Here is a 24,389-nt window from a genome sequence, read left to right as displayed (position 1 = left end):
TTTAAAGAAATAGATTTTAAAGAAATAGATTTTAAAGAAATAGATTTTTAAAGAAATAGATTTTAAATAGATTTTTAAAGAAATAGATTTTTAAAGAAATAGATTTTAAAGAAATAGATTTTAAAGAAATAGATTTTAAATAGATTTTTAAAGAAATAGATTTTTAAAGAAATAGATTTTAAAGAAATAGATTTAAAATAGATTTTTAAAGAAATAGATTTTTAAAGAAATAGATTTTAAAGAAATAGATTTTAAGTAGAGTTTTAAAGAAATAGATTTTAAAGAAATAGATTTTTAAATAAATAGTTTTTAAAGAAATAGATTCTTAAAGAAATAGATTTTAAATAGTTTTTTAAAGAAATAGATTTTTAAAGAAATAGATTTTAAAGAAATAGATTTTTAAAGAAATAGATTTTAAAATAGATTTTAAAATAGATTTTAAATAAATAGATTTTAAATAAATAGATTTTTAAAGAAATAGATTTTTAAAGAAATAGATTATTAAAGATTTATTTTTTTAAAATAAACTAAATCCCAACATTTTAGCAGTGGGTTGCTTTCACTTCTGTGTCTATATATATATATTTTTTTTTTTTTCCTACAGCTCTACCGAGCGTACGCAGCTTTTCCAGATTTCTTCCGCAATTCCACAACTGAATGGTGGACGAGAGAAATCGCTGAAGTCTACACCAACCCACATAACGCCTCGAGAAGTTTGAAGTTTGACGGCATATGGATCGTAAGTGTAAAAAATTATCCTATTTCTGAGGTTTTTCTGCATCTTTTTATCCTGAGATCGGTTCTCAACACCTCAAAACCCAGCAACGTTCCGAGGCCTGCGAGGAAGCAAGATGCTTAATGTTAAATATAATGAATGGTCGACTATAGTTTAAAAATCCTTCTCATTAACAGCATCATCATGTGTTTTATTTTTTTGCCTGTTGAAAAATTTCACTTTCTCAAGTCTTAATTATTTACTTCTGACCTGCCTGTGGCTCTTTTGTGGTGTTGTTTTTCTTCTATAAATTCCTAACCTTTTTTTAAAAATTATTTTTAATAAGAAGCTATTTTTTTTTTTAACCATTACTACTTCTGCGAGGCAAAATGAGTTAAAGGACAGGTTTAGCTTGCTTCTTAGCTGAAGTGGACTTGCAATAACTGTAGACTTCATTAAATATTAATATATTCTTACAGAATACCACAGAACATTTAGAAACCCAGTAAAATATTCGGTATTTTCCTGTAGCCCAGCTCTGGTGTACTGCTGCAACCACAGGACCACGGGCACCAAGGACATGAGTCCAAGCTCAGAGATTTTAGTAATTTGCATACCTGGAGCTATATTTTCTGTATTAATTTCACTTTTCACAGAGAAAAACCCGCCCTTTTCCAGAAATATGGATGATAAATGAGAAGTTCTTAAAGCTGAAGCCTCTACGATGCTTTAATCTCTGTGAGATATTTAGAATCTGCCTATGAAGGGAATTTCTCATCAAAAATTTTATCTGTTGAACCATTGTTTTACACTGATTAAAAAAGAAATGCAATGGGTGGCCCTGAAAATTTGAATTTTCCTGTTCATCTAATTGACTCGGTCAGCCCGCTGACAACGGGAATTAAATATTGTGGGCACAAACTACAGCAGTAAGAGAAATTCTTTCAGCGGGCATTTTCCTTTCTGTTTTCAGGACATGAACGAACCTTCGAGCTTCGTTAACGGTGCCGTTGGCGGCTGTAGGAATCAACAGCTCAACTTCCCACCGTATATACCCCGTAAGTCTGATCACTGCTGGGAACATTTTGGATCGCTCTGCTGTGCGTATGACGCGACAAATGTGGATTAAATGCCAAATTCAGAGCCAAATCCATACCTGAACCCACAACAGAAAGTCCATTTTTGGAGGTGATCAGCGCTCTTCCCTCCAGTCTTTGTTGGTGAGATCAGTCATCACGTGGCACTTCTGAAAATTAAGATATTTTTTTTGGCTAGATTTATCTATTTTTTTATCTAGGGATTTTACTTTGCCTGTGGTGAAGGTTATGGCTTTCAGGGTTTTGCGTACTTTTCCCAGATGAAAAATGTTATTCATGACGAAAACTTTCAAAAATATCCGCGTGTCTCCTCTGATTCCTCATTGCCTATATGCAAGATTATAAGACCTAATTTGAGGAATGGTCTTGAAATATTTTCTTAGCAGGGCTTGACTTGAGTACTGGTGCAGAGCAGTAGTAATTGGCAATAACTCACAGATGTTTGATTAGAATATTTCTGTTGCTTCCTGACGTGTTTAAATATAATTTCACGGGAAATAGGCATTTCTCAGGAAATATAATTTTTTCAGAAATAGACATTTCTCCCCATGTTTTCTGGGTGTGTGGCTGTTATGGTAATATTTACAAAGATCTGCAATATTTTCTGAGTTAGGATATATTCTGTTTACACTTTGATCCTCCTCAGGAAGAGCATCTAGAATGGAGTTACTATTTCTTTGGCAGAACTAGATACTTAGGAGCATCAGACATTTCAGGATTTCCTACATTTCTGATAGTGAATTTCAACATTTCCTAAATTTCTGAAATCTAATTTCAGAAAGATAAATAAATGACCGTGTGAATACTTGAAAGGAAGTGACCGCCAACCAAGATGGCGCAAATTAAAACAAACAAACAAACAAACAAAACAAAACCCACCTCATTAAATTTCTCGCTGGATGAAAATTGTTAAAAGTCAAGTGTCTTCATTCCCTTCCCGATAGATTTAGGATCCAGATCGGAGGGACTGCTTTTCAAAACACTTTGCATGGAAGGTCAGCAATATCTCCCGGACGGTTCCCAAGTCCGTCACTACGATGTTCACAACCTTTACGGATGGTCACAAACAAAACCGACCCTTGAGTAAGTTGCCTTTTTTTTTTTTTTTTTTAATTTTCTTTCCAAAATATACAGCAATTTAATATTTGGTGACTATATTCTCACGATGAAAAGTTTCACCCATTTATTTAGCGTAAATAGTTTTTTTCTTACAATTTTACTTTTCATCTGAATAGTTTCTGTTCTTAAATTCAGTGAAATGTTTATAATTTCACCCCAAAACACCTCACCCCCCAAAAAACCTCTTCTGTCCCTTAAAAGACAGAAGTGAGAACACTTTGATTAATCAATCAAAACGTCAGTGATAGTTTGAAGTGCTTAGAGTAATTCAAGCCCACAGAAATTTTTATTTCCACCTATTTCTGTGAGAATATGGTTCGTTCATAGTGTTGATTTTCCTTTAGCCTTACCTCAAGGGAGGGAAGAGCGATATTGATTTTTTAAATATAGTCTACAATACAGCCATTCTTAAGCGAATATAATGAAAATAAATAAAATGGTGCTGAAAAGGGCGAATTAACTTCTGAAATGGAAATTGCGTGCCTAGGTTGTCCTTCAAAAAATTGTCTCAATTTCAACCTACAAACCACTTTTTTTTTTTTTTTTTTTGTCCATCCCCTATTTCACTGGGGGAGGGAAGTAAATGACCGGCCACGTGTTGATTGGCTACTGACCGAGTTCCAACCACAACATGTATCGTAGTTTTCAATAACTCCTGATTTAATGATAATATACCAACGCTTCATATCCAGTTTAATGAATAAGTGAAGAACAGTGTTTCTTTATAGATCTGCGCAACCTTAACCCCCCTAAAACCATTTAGATTAGCATAAATAATGAAAAAATCTACCTGAATTTTTAACTGAGAGGATGTTCCTTTTAGGAGCTGACAAGACAGGAAGGGCATAACAATTATAATACTGTTAGCCAGATCGAAAATAATTTGGTTATTGTAAGCAGGCAGCAACTGAACACAAAGGGGAATATTATCGTTGAATATTGTCTGTTAAGAAGGATTTTCTTCTTTTTTAAGAGACACTATAATGTATTATTTATTATTCATCATATTGTAATTACAAAATTATGTATTGTAATATATAATATCATTATAATATATTATAGTATATTATATTGTCATATATTGCATTATATGATGTATTAGATATATTTATATATACACATATCTACATAAAATATATGTCTATACGTATAATATAAAGAAATATAATAATAATTATAATAATAATAATAATAATGACAATATATTGCAAATAAATAGAAGAGACCAGAAGACTTACTGTGTGTCTTGGAAAAAAGAATTGCAGTACATTCGTTTAGTTTGGTTACTAAGGGAATTTAAGTGAAGAGCATTTTTTTTAATAGGAATTTTAGAGTCACAAAAGTTGCAAATCCTGTAGAAAAATAGATAATACTTTATTAGAAGCAGCTTTTTAGGACGTTACGGTGGAGGTACCGAGAGAGTAAAGTGATTTTATCAGTGAAGGGCTTTAATTAGGGGGGTTTTTTTGGGTGAATCTTTACAGATTGCAGAGGAATTCTCCAAAAAGTCAGAGTTAATGCACACACGGGAGTCAGACGCCATAGATCAGCAACATACGTTTTTAGCAAAAAGTGGCAGAATTATCATCATAGAAATTAAGAAGCATAAATTCTGCCTAACTCAGTTAATTTATTTTTTTTTTTTAACTTTGTTTTTTCATTTTTCACTTTTTTTTTTTTTTTTTAACAACTTGGTTACCTTTACAGGTGTCTTGCTGTAGTGGTACAACATCTCTTTAAGGACATTAAATACGTTACATATAATTTCAGGAACGGGGAAGAAAAGAAAGGAAAGGAAATTAAATCCTGTTCAACGCTATCCTTGAACAGTTATTAAGCCCTGGCCTAAACCACACAACTCTCTTGCTTATGGAAAAGCCAAATAAAATCAAACCAAGAGGTTTGCTCATTCCAAGATGTGTCCCATCAGTTGGGTCTTCGTTGCTGTGCGGCCCATACCCACTCCAAGACAAAAACATCAACTATAATATGACCATTTGTAGACAAAATCCATTCTGGCTATTTCAAATAACCTTATTTCCTTTGCAAAGTTTACAGATCAAAGGGTTATTTTTGGTTCCAATGCCCTTTTTGGCAACTAACGCCATGCTGACAGGTCTAATATTCCCAGTACTTCTGGTCTGACCCTTATTACTGCCTTGGTCTCAATTCTGTTCACATCATTTTTAACCGTTGCTGCAAATTGTAATAATTATTGTAACAACAGACTAACGTGCCCAGGACCAGATCATGTAACCTTTAAAAAAACCCGCTAAAATTGGGCGAAACTTCTGTTTTCCCATGAGCCTTAACTGGAAATCCTTAATTCAGCACCTCCTTGCTTTGCCAATTCATTTTCTAATCAGTTTGTTGATCCTTAATTCTTAGTTTCTGCTTAGTTTTTAGTTTCCGCAGATGTGTGGCGCATAGTGAATCCCAATAAAACCCACATCTTGGTTGGGTTTGTGGCTGCTCATGCTCACAAGGACAGCACAGCAGCGCTTTCCTACAGAAGGAGCCATTTTTATTTTTGGAGTGGTGCGTAAGGCCTTGTACAACGATCTTAATTTTCACCTCATTGGTTTCTTCTCCCAGTGCCTTGCGGAATATCACAAAGGAGCGAGGAATCATCGTCACCCGCTCAACATACCCCAGCAGCGGAAAGTGGTCGGGACATTGGCTGGGGGACAACACCGCGGCCTGGAACCAGCTCGATAAGTCCATCATCGGTATGTTGACACAGTCTATAACCAATTTGTTCCATGTTTCTTCTTGGTTTCCTTCCTAAGAATCATATTTTTTGAGTCAAGACAGGCTACTGGGTTGACTAATCTGAATTTATGGCCAATTTCCTCTTGACTTTTTTTTTTTTCTCCTTATTATCACCTGTTGGGAAAGTCTTCATGGTTTCTATAGGAATTGGGTTGGGTTGATTGGGTTTGAGCACCACGTTGCCCTCAAATTCATCCCGTCACCTTCCTGTCATCCTCTCCCTTTTGTCCAAAAGCTGCTGCTTTGCTTCTTGACAATGAGATTTCATGAGAGAATTCTTGAAATTCTTTTCTTTTTCTTGTTCCAAGTTGTATGATCTATGCAACCCTCCACACTAAATCAAAAAGTGCCGTTATTATTGAATTTTTTTTTTTTTTTCCTTGCAGGTATGATGGAGTTTAGTCTCTTTGGAATATCTTATGTAAGATCCTGATTTATTGCCTTACATTTCAGTTATTTTTATTAACAAAAACATATAGTATTGACATAGGATTTTTTTTTTATTTTTTATTTTTTTTTAAATTTTCAGACAGGAGCAGATATCTGCGGGTTCTTTGGAGACTCAGAGTACGAGCTGTGTGCTCGATGGATGGAGCTGGGCGCCTTTTACCCCTACTCAAGGAATCACAACGGGAAAGGAGTCAGGGTGCGTGCCTTCCATGTTTGCTTTGACTGAGTTTTTTATTTCCCATATTTTCCCCATTTTCTAATTTTTAAAAATTTACGTCAGATATATGCCATTTTTAGGTAAATACCGCACATCTACAAGAACAAAATCCTTATTTTTCATGTCTTCCAATTCTACTTAAACATACCACCTCTCAAGACTAAAATAGTTGGTTTTTTTTTTTCATGTAGGCCATTTTTATTTCAACATACCACACTTACAAGACTAAAATAGTTATTACTTTTATGGCTACACACATTTAAAACAGCAAAACTGACCTTAGTGCTGTTATCCTGAATTATTCTTCCTTTTCCAGCAAATTAGAAAAGGGAAAAGTGGGACAAAATTGCCAAGTATCTCAAATTCCTGTACTTCGCCCACTTCCTGCTGTAAAATATCGTCTTTCTTTTAAGAATATATGAAAATAACTGTCTAAATGCAGGACTGTGCTGTCTAAAAAACTGAGATAACTGGAAAAATAGCAATAAGGGAAACACCATTTTTATCCTCGTTAGAGCTTGAGGTCAAGCAGAGTGGAGCTATTTGTGCGTCATTAAAGAACGGAGAAATAAATAAAGGTACTCAATTGGAAGAGAACAAGGAATTTGCAAGGCTCCACCCAGATCTCCTTTTGTTGTGTCAACTTTGAGGCATGTTTGACCGTGTTTGCTGCTTAATTAAATGAATTTATGGGTGACATGTAAGATAAAAGATGCTAAACATGAGGGCTGATTTCCTCCCATCTCCTCCCAAAAAAATAATCCTGTTTGAGTGGTGGGAGACTCTTTTCTCTTCTTTAGAGGCAAGATCCTGTTGCCTGGAATTCAACGTTTGAAGAAATGTCCCGGAAAGTGCTAAATATAAGATACACCCTCTTACCCTATTTGTACACATTAATGTATGAAGCCAACGTTCACGGCAGCACCGTGGTCCGTCCTCTGCTCCACGAGTAAGTCTGGTCCTTCCTTCTTTGTTAATCATGAATCTTCTCTGAAGTCTGTAGGATTTCCGTAAAATGGTTTTCCCCGTTACATCGATTTTTTTTTTTTTTTTCCTTTAAAACTGGCAAAGGATCAAGGAAACGCACGTTCAACATCACGTCCCCATGACAGCTCAAGCTGTCCACTTCCAACAATACCAACATTTTTTTTTTCTCTATAAATAAAGTTAATATATAAATTTTAAAGCTCATTCTCATCATCCCTAACGGTATTGAGCAAATATGTTCTGCCAGGTGCTGGGTATATGTAGAATCAGAGAGCGAGTGTTGCAAAAGTAGCTGGGCAAAAATTTTAGGCCAAGAAACAGAAAAAGAGGGTGAGAATTGGGTTATTGACATAAGTCAAGACACTTGCAGGGTAAGGTAACTAATTTTGGTTAAACTGATGCAGCAATTTTTTAAAAAAATTATATTAAAAAATATATATACATGTTTTAAGAGGTATAAGACTATTTGTGGCTGGTCAGAAGGGGCAACGTGTGCCAAAGACTGCTTAATGCCTTAACATTAAAAATTAAGCCTAATATTTAAAAATGCTTGCCTTACAGTAAAAAACACCGAGCATGTAATCCTGGCCTAATTCTGACTAATCTCAGACTTGATTCTGTCAAAGTACCTGTCAAAAACCTAAAGGGAATCAGGAAGTAATTGGGCCACTACTTGATTTTCCTGTGGCTAATATCAAGCAAAAGTGTGGTTTTTTTTTTAAAAAAGTTTTGTGATCTAAATATACTAAATAAAAATTGTAGTTTGTATGTACATATAGGTCAACACGAAGAAACAGCAGAAAAACAAATTAAGTAACGGTATTTCCATGAGAATTTTCATATTAGGAATTTAATAAATACATTCTTGACGAGCACCGATACATTTGTAGACAAGAGGCGATTCACTTTTAATAATTATTTATGGTTAATAAATGGGTAATAAATATCACCTACTATTAGTGGTAGCATGTTTATGGTTGAGGAAATGGTATTTTTACTGCGAGAAAAAGCTTCAACCAGGAGATATTTTTGACACCAAAGGTATGACCGCTCCTCTGTTACTTGGCAGGTTTGTGGAAGACCGAACGACGTGGGAAATATATAAACAATTCCTGTGGGGGGCGGCACTGCTCATCAGCCCTGTACTGGAACAGGTGAAATATCAGAAAAACTGGGAAAAGAATTAGAAAATATTAGAAACTGATGAAAAGATTAAAAGCGACTTGAGCTAAACTTTACTTTTTGGCTTTGATAAACCAAAAATATTTCATTCCAGGGTGCTGTAGAGGTGAACGCTTACCTACCCAATGCCCGCTGGTATGATTACCACACAGTAAGTCATTTTAAAAAATTGTGTTATATATATATATATTTTTTATTTTAATATGTTTAACCAAGAGCACAGTGTGCTGGGGCGGAGTGTGAATCCACCACCTCTGTTTTACCAACACGTGTCCGGTAGGAGGTTTTAATGATGTAAAAAAAAAATCACATTGGATAATCTTTTTGTTAAATTAATCAGTTTGTTTTAATGTAATCTTGTTCAGTGTGTCCAGTTAAATAATATTTATAATCTGAATATACATATAATCTGGAATAATTCATATAATCTGGAATAATACATATAATCTAAATATACATATAATCTGGAATAATACACATATTCTGGAATAATACATATAATCTGGAATAATACATATAATCTGAATATACAAATAATTTGGATTAATACAAATAATCTGGAATAATACATATAATCTAAATATACATATAATCTGGAATAATACAAATATTCTGGAATAATACATATAATCTGGAATAATACATATAGTCTGAATATACAAATAATCTGGATTAATACAAATAATCTGGAATAATACATATAATCTAAATATACATATAATCTGGAATAATACATATAATCTGAAACGCTTGCATGGTTGTTGTTTTTTTTTTTTTTTTAATCCTTCAACAATACATATAATGATTTTTCTAAGAATGATGCCAAGTTTGAAACAATTTTTACAGCCTCGGGCTTTAAAAGTCCCCCCATTTATCAAATGGTGTGGTTTATAGATGCAGAAACTCAGATTTTATCTTGAAAATGTGTAGTTCTGCATTAAAAAAGGATTCGTTGTGCAACTTTCTTGGTATTTATCTAAGTACTTATAAACTTTCGTTCTAAAGAAGAGTTTAAATGGGTAATTCGACAAAGAGACTATCTTTAGTGTTTTGTTTTGTTCTGTTTTATCATAAATAGGACGAGTATATTGGCTTTCGAGGGCAATTCAGATATTTATCATCTCCTTTGGGACACATCAACCTCCACGTCCGGGGTGGTTACATCCTCGCTCAGCAAAGCCCTGCTAATACTACGTTTTACAGGTATGATTAGAAGAACTGAACAATTAAAAATTATTTTAATTTTTTTTTTTCTTTTCACAGTAGATCATTAGTGGCCTAACAAATAAATTCTGTATTAATACACAGCAGGAGAATTTTTCTGGATTTCTTCTTTTCAACTTGCGAAAAGCAAAATTTTCTGGTTTTCCATACACCACGCTTGGAAATATCTCCCATTTTGTATAAATATTGGCAGTCCTGGGAAAATCAATATGTATGGTAACACCTGAACTTTACGGCAGGGTTTGGGGTTTTTTTTCTTCTTTTTTTGTTTTTCTTTCCACAGCCTACAAAAAATGTAACACTACGGATTGGGGAAGACCGGTAACAGAGATAAGTTGTGTCTAGAAAATAAGCTATAGCACTTGAGAAACATAAAATATGATTGCCCAAGAAAAATATTCTTTTTTTTATAGCCGAAAAAAACCAAGAATTTTTTTTTTTTTTTTTTTAATAGCCGAAAAAATCCGTTGGCGCTTACCGTTGCTTTGAATGACAGTCAGCTTGCAGAAGGGCAGCTTTACTGGGATGACGGCGTGCGCATTGGTAAGTACCAAGTTTCTTATTTCCGTGATAAATTAACTCATTCAGAGTCTACAATGCATAAATATTGCCTTTGTTGTTAGCTCAGTCAGTTGTTAGCATGAACAGTTAATTTTTATTTTGGGTTTATTGCATCATTGGTCAACGTGGCATAGGAAGCATGAGCACAAACCGGGAAAGAATTTACAGTAAAATGATTAAACTTAATTAATTAAACTAAAAAGTAAAACAGTAAAACCGATCAAATGTGAAATGAGTCAAATGATGGTAAGATAATAGCATAATGTTGTTATTATAGAATATACAGTCTGCATAAATTAAATTGTGCCCTGGGCATGGGACGATGTATATACTAAAGATTTGTTCTCAGACCTATGGGGAATATTTAACTAATTTCTTTGATATTAATAAATTCAAATTATCTTCAGGTAAGGCACAGCTAGAAGTCTCTTACCCTTTTCATCTGTGGTGTGTTATCCTTGTAATGTTTGTAAACTCTCCCCTGAGATTATCACAAGTAATGCACAAAATTGTGATTTTTTTTTTTTTAATGTTGCAGGAAGTCTGCACAATGTCTATCCTTCCACACAGTATATGCAGCACAATTCTTCTATTTATTTTTTTTTTTAAAAATAAAGGTGAATAGCAAATATTCTTTCTTTTTACCAGATGCGTATGAAGATGGTGTATATCTGCTGACTTCATTTACTGCTCATCGGGTAGGTCGTGTTACCCAGGGGGTTTTGAGTACCCAGAGTGATAATTGTCGTATGTTTAACTAAAATATTTTAATCTGACACTTAAAAAAAAAAATGTTTCAATATCCCAACATGCCAATAATCCTCTGTGATGGGCTAGCTCTTACCCAGGATTGTGAAAACCCTTGCAGGTTTTAATTTTATTTTTTTTAAAAATTATTATTATTTTTTTAAAGCAATATATGCAACAGCATATCCTAGCTGGATAAACAAATTTTGCAATAAATTGGGGCAATTTAATTTCATTCAGCGGGGTTGTTCCACACGTGTATATTTATATTAAGTAGCCGGCCCAGCCTGAGACTCCCAAGACAGACGTTGGTTCAGATTTTTTTTTTAACTGCACATCAGTTTTCAATAAGTGAGGAGATTTAATTTTGCAATAAAAATCCCAGACATACCCATTCCCAAATTATTCTTATAGATATATATATATATATGAAGGAATTTAGGAGTGTTTTGTGTCCAGGCTCCAATATAATGCAATTAATATAATTAAATTGAAGAATTAAACACAAATTGAGAAGAATTATTTAACAAATTAAGAATTAAGAACAAATTTAAGCTGGATTCGGAGGATGTTTAGCTTACTGCTATATTTGTTGTATATTCAGGGTGTTATAATTTCTTATCATTCTGAAAATGCCAGTTGTATTTATTATTTATTTTATTATATATATATTTTATTTATTTTAAATATATTTTATTTATACAGAATTTGTATAAAGCGAAAGCAATGCAGAAATCCAGTGAGGTCAATATTTTGTCAGGGGTGTATTCTGCATTATTTTTGAGATCGTTTGCTGGCGTTTATGTTAATTAATACATTTTATCTCATCAGAGGGTGAATATTTTATAGCCTTGAGGTTAAGCCTATCTCTTTCTCGGGCTGTTTTTCTCAGGCCGCGTTTCTCTCAGGGCTGGTTTTTCATCTCTCACGCACACATATATCTATAGATAAAACACAAATTTAGTTGACCAGCAAGAAATGACTTTATACAAAATAAATATGTCCAATCCGGAATATCGTCTCAGTTAGAGCCAGGAAAGGGCTTTCAAATGGTTTACGGATGTAGAAGCATCCAGTAGAGCCGTGGCCTCCAAATTTTTTTGACCTCGCATCCCAAGCAGTGAAAAAAAATTTTTGAGCACCTCCCCCAAGTTACACATATTTTTTTATAAATTATTTACATGTACTAATATACTATTCTGTGCATTATAAGGCATACATAAAATGAAAAATTTTTAAAGGCAGGTAAAGATTAATTAGATGTCATTATAAAAATATTTTAAATTCTATTCATTAATACTGCAGAAATATTAAGGCAGGTAAAGATTAATTAGATGCCATTATAAAAATATTTTAAATTCTATTTATTAATAGTGCAGAATTATCAAGGAAGATAAAGATTAATTAGATGCCATTATAAAAGTATTTTAAATTCTATTTATTAATAGTGCAGAAATATTAAGGCAGGTAAAGATTAATTAGATGCCATTATAAAAATATTTTAAATTCTATTCATTAATAGTACTGAAATATTAAGGCAGGTAAAGATTAATTAGATGCCATTATAAAAATATTTTAAGTTCTATTCATTAATACTGCAGAAATATTAAGGCAGGTAAAGATTAATTAGATGCCATTATAAAAATATTTTAAATTCTATTTATTAATAGTGCAGAATTATCAAGGAAGATAAAGATTAATTAGATGCCATTATAAAAGTATTTTAAATTCTATTTATTAATACTGCAGAAATATTAAGGCAGGTAAAGATGAATTAGATGCCATTATAAAAATATTTTAAATTCTATTTATTAATAGTGCAGAAATATTTTCTTCCCACACCCCAGTGGATTTTCTTGTGCAGCAGAGGACAGAATTTTCTATCAAATACCCACATTAGGAGCCTGATGGAAAAGCAGAGAAAACCTAGTTGGGCAAAACCTGTTTAAATTTGTCATTTGTAAGAGTTAATTATTTAAAAATCCTTAAAACAGAGACTGGCGTGGCGTCGCTGGCTCAGTTTCTGACTACTTCTAATCATTATTCTTAATTTTATCATTTTTCTTCGACCCAGAAGGTCGGCCACGGAGCAGTTGCTGTGTGGGAAGGTCAGCTGTCAGTAGGGCTTATCATAATTATCGACATTTCCAGTATGTCAGCTCGAAATTTTGGTTTTGAAGCGGTTGAATATCTGGAATTAAATAGGATTGTAATTATTTTCATAATAAAAAATATTTAAAACAAATCCTTTTTATATGGTAAGGAAAAAGTGTGTTGTTTCATTCGCTTTCCAGGTGGCCGAAGTGTGTTATTATTTTATCCTCATTGCTCTTGTTTCTGATTCATTTTGAATTCGTTAAGTAATTGGACATTAACTAAGGGAGAAAAGGTGTTTTTTTGCTATTTGCAGTTGTAAGATTACATAGTAAATGCACGTTTTCCTGCTCTTACAGAAAGCTGATAAGGAAAAGCTTAATTAAAGCAGTCTCAAATTGACCGATAATGAAGGACATAATAAAATAATGTAACTATATAATTATATTCTATTTATATAATTGGATTATAGCAGATTTGCATGGAAGAAGAACCAGGACGTGATTCAACACGCGCCAACTCTGGGCAATTTAAACAATATTCTCTGTCTAGAGACCTGGTAGAATCGGGAAAAAATTAAATTGTGAACCCATTATCTACCTAAAAGCAAGTCAGCTGGTCCAAGAAACGCTCCTTCCTCCCCAGTTCGTACTCCTACTTTGCTAGGCCTGGAAGGAAGAGTTTTGCAATCCATTCTCAGCATTTTTACTCTTGCAAAAAGCAATATTAAAAAAAAAAAAAAAAAAGGTTAAGAAAATTAGTAAAACACCTGCGGGGCTTGAGCAATAACAAGTGGAGGCACAGAAATCTTTCCGGTGAATTTAGTAGTTTGGGAAACCTGAAGAGAATTAAAGGAAAATGTGAAATAAAGGTCCGAACTATGAAAACATGTTGTTTCAATCCTTTCTTACGCTGCAAAACTCCCGTCAGGGAAAATTTAATATTCAGCACCTCAAGGGTATGAGAAGTCTGCAAGAGATCTGCTAAGGTGGAGGAACCAGGAAAATCAAAGCCTCCAATAATGGGAAAATAAATAACGGATTTTTTTAAATTTTTTTTTTTAGCTGAAGAAGAGGAAAAAATTGTAAACCTCAAGTGGGCTGAAAAAAAGTGTATTCTGACAAGTAACCACCCACGGACAAACCACTGATTTTCTTATTCCTCTTATTTCAGAACATCTTAGAGATAAAGGTTTTGCACCGTGGTTATGACGATCCAAATAATTTGAAGTTTACTCATATTAAAATTTTGGGGGTCACCTCAAATGCCCAGGAGGTGACAGTATCGCAGAATGGTGAAGCAATCCAGTCGCCTCATGCTGTGTTCTACAACGGACAAAAACAGGTAAATCAACGATTTAGGGGGAAATCTGATCTTTGTCATCAATTAAGTGCCCTTAAACGCTTGAAGATTCACCTGTTGGATGTAATATAATTTCTAAAATCTATTTATTTACTGGAATAAACACCACTGACATCTAAGAAGTAAGAACTCGGGGTGCTTTTGCGACAGTTTTTTTATTTCCTACCCAATTGCCACAACTCATGGTCACACCGTTCAGCGAGACCCTCAAGCGCAAGTCAGTTGATGTTTAATTTAATTTAATTTACCACCTTTCCACAGAACTCGGTGCTCCGTTGAGGCTCATTTCGCTCTGTCTTTCCGCGGAAAGCCAAAGGAGAATGTATTACTGTAGTAAAATATAAAATTATTGTAGAAAAGGAATAGATAATAGCAATGTTATGTAAAATGGATAGTAGCAAAGCTTAATATAATGCAACGTAATGTACTGTAATATGGTATGATATGACATGACATGATATATGGTATGACATAATATGATAAAATATAATATGGTATAATATATTGTGATATGATATGATATAATAGGTCATAATAAAATATATTAAAAATAATAGTATATAATGTGTAATGTAATATATTAATATATAATGTAATGATATATAATACATAATATGATATATAATATGATGTAATATAATATAATATATAGTGTAAGGTAATATAAGGTAATATAAGGTTAATGTAAGGTAATATAAGGTTAATATAAGGTTAATATAATGTAATAGAATAGAACAGAATAGAATATGTGATATATGATATGATATAATAGGACATAATATAATAAGATATATCAAAATAATATAATAATATATAATGATATGTAATATAATATGATAATACGTAATCTGAAAATATTTGAATATTGTGTTTAAATATTTATATATATGATTATATACATAAATATTCAAAAAGATGAATTGAGAAGGCAAAGAATCTGAAATCATAATGTGCCGTCTGCTACGAGCGGCAAAGCCCCAAGACACCGTCAGAGCCGAGCCACTCATTGCTTTTTTTCCGTTCGTTTTTCAAAGGTCCTGGAAATCACCAACCTTGAACTTGAATTAGGCAAAGACTACACACTGCAGTGGAGCTAAAACACCCGCAAATGGCGCTGGCTGTCGAGCTCAGCTTTCTCATCTTCACAAATTGTTTTTCCCTCCTCCTTCTGCCTCTTTCGCTTCTGAAAATACTTTGCACTACGAGCGTGTAAGTCAGTTTGTGTTATTACGTGTAGGAGGAGTCGTGGCTTGGCGTCGATCCTGTCTGACTACACGTTGTCGTCGTAGAATGGAATCTGTTGGGTTTTAAACTTTATGGCACTTCGCTATGACTTGGTCTAATTCAAAATGAAAATACGAGTGTGAAAGGAAAGGGTTTCCCTAAGCTGATGCTCGCGGCATTTTATAAAAACATTGGGATGATCTGCAGGTATCCGGAGCAATAAATCTGCTCATCATTTAGTTTACACCCCCATTTATGAGTCGCGGGTACCGAGAAATATTTAAGGGCAACGATATGGGTTGATTTAAAATGTAAATATGCTTCGATTGTTGGCGATCTATAAAACACCGCGGCACCTGCAAAAATCCTTGAGGGTTTTTTCTGTGACCTTAAACAGGCACTTGAGTTCTCCAACATTTTGATCTGAAGTTGTGTAAAATTAAACTTGATGTTTCGATGCTATCTAAAAATAAATAGAATCTCGAGTTTTTATTGAGGTTTTTACTGCGTTTTTGTTTCACAGACGGAAATGTTGTGAGTTTTCTGGGGTAGTGGTTCGTGTTAAAGACTTTTTGTACCTCAGAAGTGCAGTGTGTGACCTAAACAGACTGATAATGAACATTTCCAATTAAGTTTTGGGGATTAAGTGTCTGTCAGAGGTAGCGGTAATCTCTAGAGCCCTGTGCTTGAAACCAACTTGAGTGGTTCCTCTACACATTAAACTTCTGTCATTAAACATCTAAATAGCCATTATCACTCCAATTATAGGACTAAATCTCTTGCGACTTCCCAACACTTCAGGGAAATTGGAAACGTAGGGGAAAAAAAGGATCATTTCAGATTAAACTGACCATATCAAACAATATTTTTCACCAAAGTCACTTGTAATTTTTGTGCTGCAACATCCTAGATGCTCGCACGCGTCTTGCAGCGCGTCCCACTGCAGGTAGCACCACTGAAGTCCAACAAGATTAATTTTCCATAGAATTCAACAAGCAGCAAAAGTACATTCTGTTTATTCGTGGTATAATTATGCAAAGGCTTTTTAAATTTTTTTCAACCCAAAATTTAATTCAACCCAGTCGTCCCTGGAGAAGCCAGGTTGCATGAAGCACGTCCAAGATCCAGCTGAGAAGTCCATCCCCAGGTCAAGGTCCTGCTCAGGGAGGCCCACGGGCATGTCTGTGCTGAACCTGCAGGGCTAAAAATCCAGATTTGGGCTGAAATGGTCTCATGGGCAGAAGAGGAGGGTGGAGGGTCCCCATGAGGCTCCTCAGGGCCGTAAAGGCCGTTGACAAAGCAGAGCTGAGCCCCTTGGGTGCCTGGGTTCCCCAGCCACCTGGGTCCCCTTAGACTTTTTGGTTCCCCCTAGATGTGTGTCCCCACTCCTGGCACCTGGGTCTCTCAGAGGATGGGGTCCCCAGAGGACTTGGTATCTTGGATGTCCAGGTCTCCCGGCCACCTGGATCGCCCTTATAGATCATACTGGGTGTTGTGGAAAGGCATTTAAAGAACAAGGCAACCATCAGGCGCAGCCGACATGGTTTCACAAAGGGAAAGTCCTGTTGAGCTGATTTGACCTCCTTCTACAACACAAGGTCACCTAATGGAGGAAAGGAAGGTGGTGGATGTAGTTTTTCTGGATTTAGGAAGACTTTTGATACCGTCCCTCACAGCAACCTTCTGGACCAGCTGTGGGATGAGCAGGCCCACAGTGCTCTGGGGGAAGAAGGGGCTGAAAGGCAGAACTCAAGGGGTTGTGGTGAACGTGGCAGCATCAGGTGACCAGTCAACAAGGCTCAATCCTCGGGCCAGTACTGTCGATATTTTTATCAATATTTTGGATGCAGGAGTTGAATGCGCCAAGTTGGCTGATGCTACCAAACTGGGAGGTGCTGTGGAGTCTTTTGAGGAACAAGAGGCTTTGCAGAGGGATCTCAATAGATCGGAGCATTGGGAAAACATTATTGGCATGAAATTTAAGAACAAATGCCGGATTCTGCACCCGGGAAATGTAAGCCTGGGCACAAGTATAAACTGGGAGAGGAGTGGCTGGAGAGCAGCCCTGCAGGAAGGGGTCTGAGGGTGCTGGCTGACAGCAGGTTCGAGAGGAGTCAGCAGTGTGCCCTGGGAGCCAAGAGTGCAGTCCTGGGCCCCACCATTTACGAAGGATGAGAAGGTCCTTGAACGCACCCAGAGGAGGGCAACCAAGCTGGTGAAGGGCTGGAAGGAAGGTCCTGTGGCTGAGGACGCTGGGTTGGTCTGGTTGGGGGAGAAGGAAGCCGAGGGGTGACCTCGTGGCTCTCTGCAGCTTCCTGAGGAGGGGATGTGGTGAAGGAGGATCCAGGGACAGGACTCACGGGAATCAAAGAATCACAGGAAGGTTTGGGTTGGAAGGGACCTTAACGTCCACCCAGTCCCACCCCCCTGCCATGGGCAGGGCCACCTTCTGCTAGCCCAGGATGCCCAAAGCCCCGTCCAACCTGGCCTTGAACCCTTCCAGGGAGGGGGCAGCCACAGCTTCTCTGGGCAGCCTGTGCCAGGGCCTCACCCCCTCACAGGGGGGAATTTCTGCCTTAGATCTGATCTAAATCTCCCCTCTTTTAGTTTAAAACTATTACTCCTCATCCTATCCTTATACCCCCTGATCAAGAGTCCCTCCCCCCTTTTCTGTAGCCCCTTTCAGTCCTGGGAGGCCGCTCTAAGGTCTCCTTGGAACTTTCTTTTCTCTGGATGAACCCCCCCAACTCTCTCAGCCTGTCCTCATGGGGAGGCGCTCCAGCCCCTGATCATCTTCAGGGCCTCCTGGGGACACAGAGAAGCAGGTCTAGGTGCTGCATAGGACACCTTTCCATGCATTGTGCATCTTTCCGTGAAACACACAGGCCCAAAACACAACGTCCAGCTTTATTCAGAGGGGCCCGAGGCAAGCTGGAAGGCACGGGGGTCTGCACGGAGGAAAGGAGCAGCCCGAGCAATGCTGCTGAACACGCCCCGCTTCTGCCTCGTGGGGGCTCGGAGGCAGGTAACGAGGGGTCAGCAGGGCCTGGGGGAACAGGTTGCCCCAGTTAATAGAGCAAAACTTTCACGGGCTGCTTCTCAGTCCTCTCGTTAATCCCTCTGGAGTTGTTCTTTCAGATCTGCACAGGAGGGAAGCAGCAGCATCAGAAGTGGCTCTTCTTCAGCCTTGGACCTCTAAGGGAGATAAATTTGGGGATCAAAAGAAGGAGGAGGGGGGGAATCATAGAATCATTTAGGTTGGAAAAGACCTTTGAGGTCGCTGAGTCCAACTGTAACCCTAACACTGCCGAGGCTACCACTAAACCGTGCCCCTAAGTGTGACATCTACACATCTTTTAAATACCTCCAGGGATGGTGACTCGGCCACAGGTGAGGAGCGATGCTTTTCAAATTCTCTGTACAGAACAACCTCCCAAAACAGCTTTGAATGAAATGTTTGTTTGTTTGTTTCTCTCTCTCTCTTTTTTTTTTTTTTTTTTCCCCTTTGGAAAGGAAGGTGGAATAACAGTCAAACTGGGTCATTTTCTGGCAAAGAAGATGAAGTCCCAGGATTCTAAAAACAAGTGTGGCCTAATGAAAGTGAAATATTTACCTCTTCTCTTCATCAGGCAATGGGAAAAGAAAAAGATGAGTCCATTGATGGTAAAGAATGAAGCCCCAACAATGATCTCTGGAATCCAGCTGATTTTATGACCTGGGAAGGAATCAATGATGACTTTAACATGACACAATCTTTCCCCCTAACGGAGATGGTGATTCCTACCATGAGCAAGCCCATCAATAACCAACATCATCTTAGAGGGAAAGGGGTGAACTTCCCTCCAGCTCTGCAAATCCCCTCAACGGCAATCGTGGGAATGGGCATGGGAGTCCATGGGTGTCAAGACTGTGACAACATACTGGTGTCACTTGATGCTCTAGTGAGGGAGGGTTTGAAAACTCACTTTTCACATTGACATTGACAACACAGCTCCTTTCTGACCGAACAGGACGTTCAGACTTCATTACAGAATAGGCACAACTGTAAGACCCAGAGAGCTCCTCTCCCGTAAGGCTGAGGTTGTAGCTGTAGATTTTCATGTTCGATACCGGGATGGAGACTGCAAATCCAACGTCCGCATAGTACTGCACTTCTTTAACATCACCTGAGGGTGCGGGGATGGAGCAGAGTAACTTGACGTAGTTCCCGGGTCTATAGACCTGCTGCTGAGGATCCAGGGATAAAGTTGGGGCCGTGGGAGCAGCTGAGGGAAAACAAACAGCACGTAACCCGAGGAATCCGCTCGCTATTGCCATCAGGAGCTGTGCACAAACCCCGTGGTTTTTCCCAATGTCAGGACTCAGCCTCGACAAAGGGACTAGAAAAGGAGTTCCTTATTCTTCTGACTGTTACGGGGGCAAATCCAGAGCCTGGATCTACAGAACAGCTTCTGGGGGTCACTTGTGGCTCTTTTTGATGCCCTTCTTGAACCACGGGCAGAGGGAAAAAGACCCGCAAGTACCAGAGGTAAGAACACAAAGCAGCTTAAACGTTTTTTTGTATTCACTGAAGGACAGGAAAATAAGTATTTTCCCTGCCCAAACTAGGAAGGCAGGTAACACACCCCAAACCCGAGGGAAAGTGCTGGGGAGGCTCACTGCCCTAAGCCCTCTTGGAGGCGGCACAGCTGTTAGGCCAACTTATTCCTGCTGTCTCAGAGAAATTCAGGAGCCCAAAAGGAGCTTGTCAGAAGCCAGAGATACTTCATCTGCACTTTGGCAACCAAATGACAGGGCCATCGGGCAAGATGATGCTCTGACAGGAGGCGCGCGGTGCCTGGGCTGATGGTACCCAGCTGTCTAGGCAAGAGCAACCTACCCTGAACCTTAACTGAAAGAGGAACGCTCCTATCAGACGGAATTTCTTGTCCCGAGTCCTCCACAAAGTACACACACGTGTACTCCCCGGCAGATGCTGCTGTGGCTGTGAGCTTGAACGAGGCCATTCTGAGGGAGTAAGATGGTCTTGAGTAGATTTGCTGCCCACTTTGATTGAAGAACCGAAACCCGCTGACTGTCCTCTTTGTCGCAGCCAAGCAGCTCAAAGTGACCTGTTCCCCTTCATAATAGAAATGATACCTCGGAGCTACGGAGAGTGTGGGGGCTGGCAGAGGGTCTGGGGAAGACAAAAGGGATTTGGAGGATATTTGGAGGGAGCTTTCAGAGAGGAAATGGGAAGCGAGGTGCCCCTTTCCCTCCGTTTCACAAAACACAACCTCGCCTGGTCGTCAGAGGCCCGGGTGAGCTGGGGAGCATCTTCTGAGAGGTCAAACTGCCCTTACCCGCAGAGGACGCAGCCAACGACAGCAGCTGGAGGAAAGTCGTGAGAGAGCGGCATCGAGACGGCGAGAGAGACGGGGCTGCAAAAAGGGGAGAGAAGAAGTCACTGACGCACCAACTGCCCCTCCAAGTCCTGCCCCGTTTGGCCACCGGTCAAGAGGGCAGCCCCTCCCCAACCCCCTGGAGTCACACAGCTCCTGGCTACTTTCTGCGCCACTGTGGCATGGAAAGCCTGGACTGGTCACAGAGAAAACCCGTGAGAACAGTTTCATGTGCCAATGAGGCCGCCCCTGGGAGAAAAATCTGCAAAACTCATCACGTCCCCAAGCTTATCTTTTAGCTACATGCAACACGTGTTGGGTGAGATTATTTCTTCTGTCAGAAGCGGTTTGGAGATTGGCAACAACTGAGATCAGCACTGGGAAACGGTGAAACGGAAAGAAATGGGGCTGCTGGAGGTGTCACAGGGTTAGGAAGGACGGGAGATCTCATGGGCCCTGGCAGGGGAGAAGGGAGGCGCTGAGCCAGGGTGCAGGACAGGATGAGTGCCCCGTCTGCCTGCATCAAAGCCTTGGCTGCAGAAAGGAACCCCTGGGGCTGTGGGCAGGTGCAGGGCGGGGGCTGTTGCTCGCATCAGAGATGAGGAGGGTCTGGGGAGCTGTGGTGGGCTGGCCTGGGCTGGCAGAGCAGCCCCACACCGCCATGTGCTTCCCCTGCCCCCAGCAGGATGGGAAGAGCGAGCAGAAAGAACAAAAGTAAGAGAACTCACGGGTGGAGGTAAAAAAAACGACATCAAGGAAAGAGAAAGAGAGGAAAAAAACCTGAACAAGCGATGCAAAGGCCATCGCTCCCCACCTCCCACAATTCCGGGATGCCCAGGCAGACCCCGAGCAGTGGCTGCTGGCCCAGACCCCATTTCCCTCCGCTGTTATTGATGAGCACGATGTGGAGGGCTTGGAACATCCCTTTGGTCATTTGGGCTCAGCTCTTCTGGTTGTGTCCCCTCCCAGCTTCTCGCGCACCCCCAGCCTTCTCCTTGCAGGGCAGAATGGGAACCGGAGGAGGCCTTGACCCCGTGCTGACACTGTCATCAGCAGCCGAAGCTCTGGTGTGTCACCCTCACGCTTGTAGCCACGAGTCCAAAACCCCAGAAAACTAACCCCAGCCAGGCAGATGCAAGAGAGGAGCCCGGATCCTGGTGTGGGAGTGTGATGGTTTGACTCCAGCTAAATGCCAGGTATCCACCAAGTCGCTCTATCACTTTCCCGCCCCCCCCCCCCCCCCCCCCCCCCGCCTTTCCCCTTTTTTTTCTCAACAGGGTAAAGAGGAGAAAGAAGATAAACCAACCCTTGTGGGTGAAACAAAAGCAGTTTTAATATAAGCAAAGCGAAGCAAAAGTCCGCGCGCGGAAGCAAAAGCAAACAGATTTATTCTCTACTTCCCATGGACAGGCGATGTCGGGCCTTCTCAGGAAGCAGGGCTCCAATACGCGTAGTAGTTGCCTCGGAGGACCGAGGGTCACCCACCCCTCCCTCCTTTCTCCCAGCTTTATACTGAGCAGACGTCACAGGGTCTGGAATATCCCTTGGGTCGGTTCGGGTCAGCTGTCCTGGCTGTGTCCCCTCCCAAGATCTCGCCCACCCCGTCCCACTGGGGGAAATGTCAGGAAGAGCCTTGGTGCTGTGTGAGCACTGCTCAGCAGCAGCCACCACACCAGGGTGCTGCCAACACCCTGCAGCTCCCAGCATAAACCACAGCACCGTGGGGCTGCTGTAGGGGAAAACCGATTCCAGTTCAGCCAGACCCAGTACAGTCAGCAACAACCCATAGCATCAACAGCAGCGTAGGAGGGGCCCAAGTCATCCTGATGCAAGAGGACACGAGCAAGTTCCTGACCCTTCTTCTCACTGATGATGGTGAAAAATTAGTGCTGAACAGAGGTGGGATGGAGGCAGGCCTGAGCGTTTAAAGTCCTGGAGCACAGTTCTGACCTGAGAGAGATCTTTTTTAGACAGATCATAACGGGGTTTCACCCCCAGCCAGGGATGAACCAATCCTACTCTGGTTCTCAAGCCAGAAACCAGAGGAAGAAAGAACAGCTGATCAGAACTGATTTCATAAGAACCTACACCAGAGAAAATGAAAGACAATGGTGGAACTGATATTTAGCAGCCACAACCTTTTGCCACAAAGAAGATGATGTGTTGGGAACCCCTCCAGCACCACCACAGCAATGAGTTTTCAGCCAACAAATCTTCATCTCCTGAGAACATTGGTGTCCAGCTGACAGGACAGAACTAACAGCATCAACCCTTCAGAGAAATATATAGAATAGAATTAGAATAGAATAGAATAGAATAGAATAGAATAGAATAGAATAGAATAGAATAGAATAGGAATAGTTCTGTTGGAAGGGACCTACAATGACAAACTACTGACCACTTCAGGGCTCACCAGAAGTTAAAGCATATTATTAAGGCCATCGTCTAAATGTGTCTTAAACACTGTGGAGAGGAGAGGAGAGGAGAGGAGAGGAGAGGAGAGGAGAGGAGAGGAGAGGAGAGGAGAGGAGAGGAGAGGAGAGGAGAGAGACAGGGTTATAGAGAGGATGATGAAATACGGGACAGGAGATTGGATTGAAAGCCAGAAAGGACAGAAGGATAAAGAAGAGATGATGACAGCAAAAGAGAGGACTGGAGAGGGATATAAGGCAGAAGGGTAGAGATAAAAGAAAGGAAACAGATGGAGAGAGGAGAGGGGAAGAAATGAGTAAAAAAGGAAAAAGTAGAAATAAATGTACGCATGGGGGTGGGGGAAGGCAAAGCGGGGGATGAGAGACTCACTGAGGAATAGGAGGAGGTGTTGGATGATCATGGCACCGCAGTCCCGGGGGTGCTGAGGGCTCTGTGCCGGCCTGTCCAGGAGAGGAGTTTGCTGCCCAGCGGCTCTGTCCTGCCCTCTCCATCTGTCTGACTCGAGGGGGTGTCCGAGGGGCAGGGAGAGGAAGTGCTGTGCAATGAAGGAGAAGCCACTGACCACAGCTGAGAGCTCGGGGGAAGCTGCGCCCTGGATGGTGTGTGTCTTGGCGTTGTCATTGTGTTCCCAGAGATCTTTTCCTCCCCACGTGCTCTAGAAATCACCTTCGGGCTGTCTCTTTGCTCCATGAACAATGTTCACCTCATCCCTCCCATGAGCTGGGGCACAGAACGTGGCCATTAAATACAATCTCTTGCCTTCGGCGTCCTCCTTCACATCAGCTGACACAGGATCAGCAGTAGCAAGGTCCTTTATTCTTGTT

At 39.5% G+C, this 24,389-nt stretch overlaps 2 protein-coding genes across 3 annotated transcripts in view; one reads left to right on the top strand and one right to left on the bottom strand.

Annotated features, from left to right (window-relative positions):
* Window positions 1–15,674, top strand: part of LOC141972819 (maltase-glucoamylase-like) — a 61,672-nt gene extending 45,998 nt beyond the window's left edge. For both annotated transcript variants that reach the window (XM_074930855.1, XM_074930856.1), the window contains exons 34-47: window positions 605–739; window positions 1,689–1,773; window positions 2,757–2,895; window positions 5,527–5,660; window positions 6,090–6,124; window positions 6,233–6,349; window positions 7,171–7,319; window positions 8,427–8,511; window positions 8,634–8,690; window positions 9,618–9,742; window positions 10,218–10,306; window positions 10,973–11,022; window positions 14,339–14,509; window positions 15,562–15,674. In XM_074930855.1, coding sequence (XP_074786956.1) covers window positions 605–739; window positions 1,689–1,773; window positions 2,757–2,895; window positions 5,527–5,660; window positions 6,090–6,124; window positions 6,233–6,349; window positions 7,171–7,319; window positions 8,427–8,511; window positions 8,634–8,690; window positions 9,618–9,742; window positions 10,218–10,306; window positions 10,973–11,022; window positions 14,339–14,509; window positions 15,562–15,624 — 1,434 coding nt within the window. In that variant the 3' untranslated portion in view covers window positions 15,625–15,674. The remainder of the gene's footprint in view (window positions 1–604; window positions 740–1,688; window positions 1,774–2,756; window positions 2,896–5,526; window positions 5,661–6,089; window positions 6,125–6,232; window positions 6,350–7,170; window positions 7,320–8,426; window positions 8,512–8,633; window positions 8,691–9,617; window positions 9,743–10,217; window positions 10,307–10,972; window positions 11,023–14,338; window positions 14,510–15,561) is intronic.
* Window positions 15,675–18,644: 2,970 nt separating this feature from the next.
* LOC141972878 (Fc receptor-like protein 5) lies at window positions 18,645–24,027 on the bottom strand. Its single transcript, XM_074930921.1, has 6 exons — window positions 23,935–24,027; window positions 21,094–21,171; window positions 20,631–20,927; window positions 19,717–20,016; window positions 19,365–19,466; window positions 18,645–18,946 (listed from the first exon to the last, which is right to left on the bottom strand). Exons 1-6 carry the CDS (start codon window positions 23,963–23,965, stop codon window positions 18,933–18,935), a joined length of 822 nt encoding a protein of 273 aa, XP_074787022.1. The 5' UTR covers window positions 23,966–24,027; the 3' UTR covers window positions 18,645–18,932.
* Between the last annotated feature and the right edge of the window lie 362 nt (window positions 24,028–24,389).

This window comes from Athene noctua, chromosome 36, assembly GCF_965140245.1.
Source record: "Athene noctua chromosome 36, bAthNoc1.hap1.1, whole genome shotgun sequence".
NCBI lineage: Eukaryota > Metazoa > Chordata > Aves > Strigiformes > Strigidae > Athene > Athene noctua.
This window is presented reverse-complemented; position numbering and strand designations above follow the sequence as displayed.

What these genes read in the sequence shown, in the direction of transcription:
- LOC141972878 (XM_074930921.1), bottom strand. Translation starts at nt 23,965, where the DNA reads ATGATCATCCAACACCTCCTCCTATTCCTCA. An exon ending in ACACCTCCTCCTATTCCTCA is followed by an intron (nt 21,172 to 23,934) that starts GTGAGTCTCTCA and finishes CCCTTTTTGCAG; the next exon opens with CCCCGTCTCTCTCGCCGTCT. An exon ending in TGTCAATGTCAATGTGAAAA is followed by an intron (nt 19,467 to 19,716) that starts GTGAGTTTTCAA and finishes ATTCCTTCCCAG; the next exon opens with GTCATAAAATCAGCTGGATT.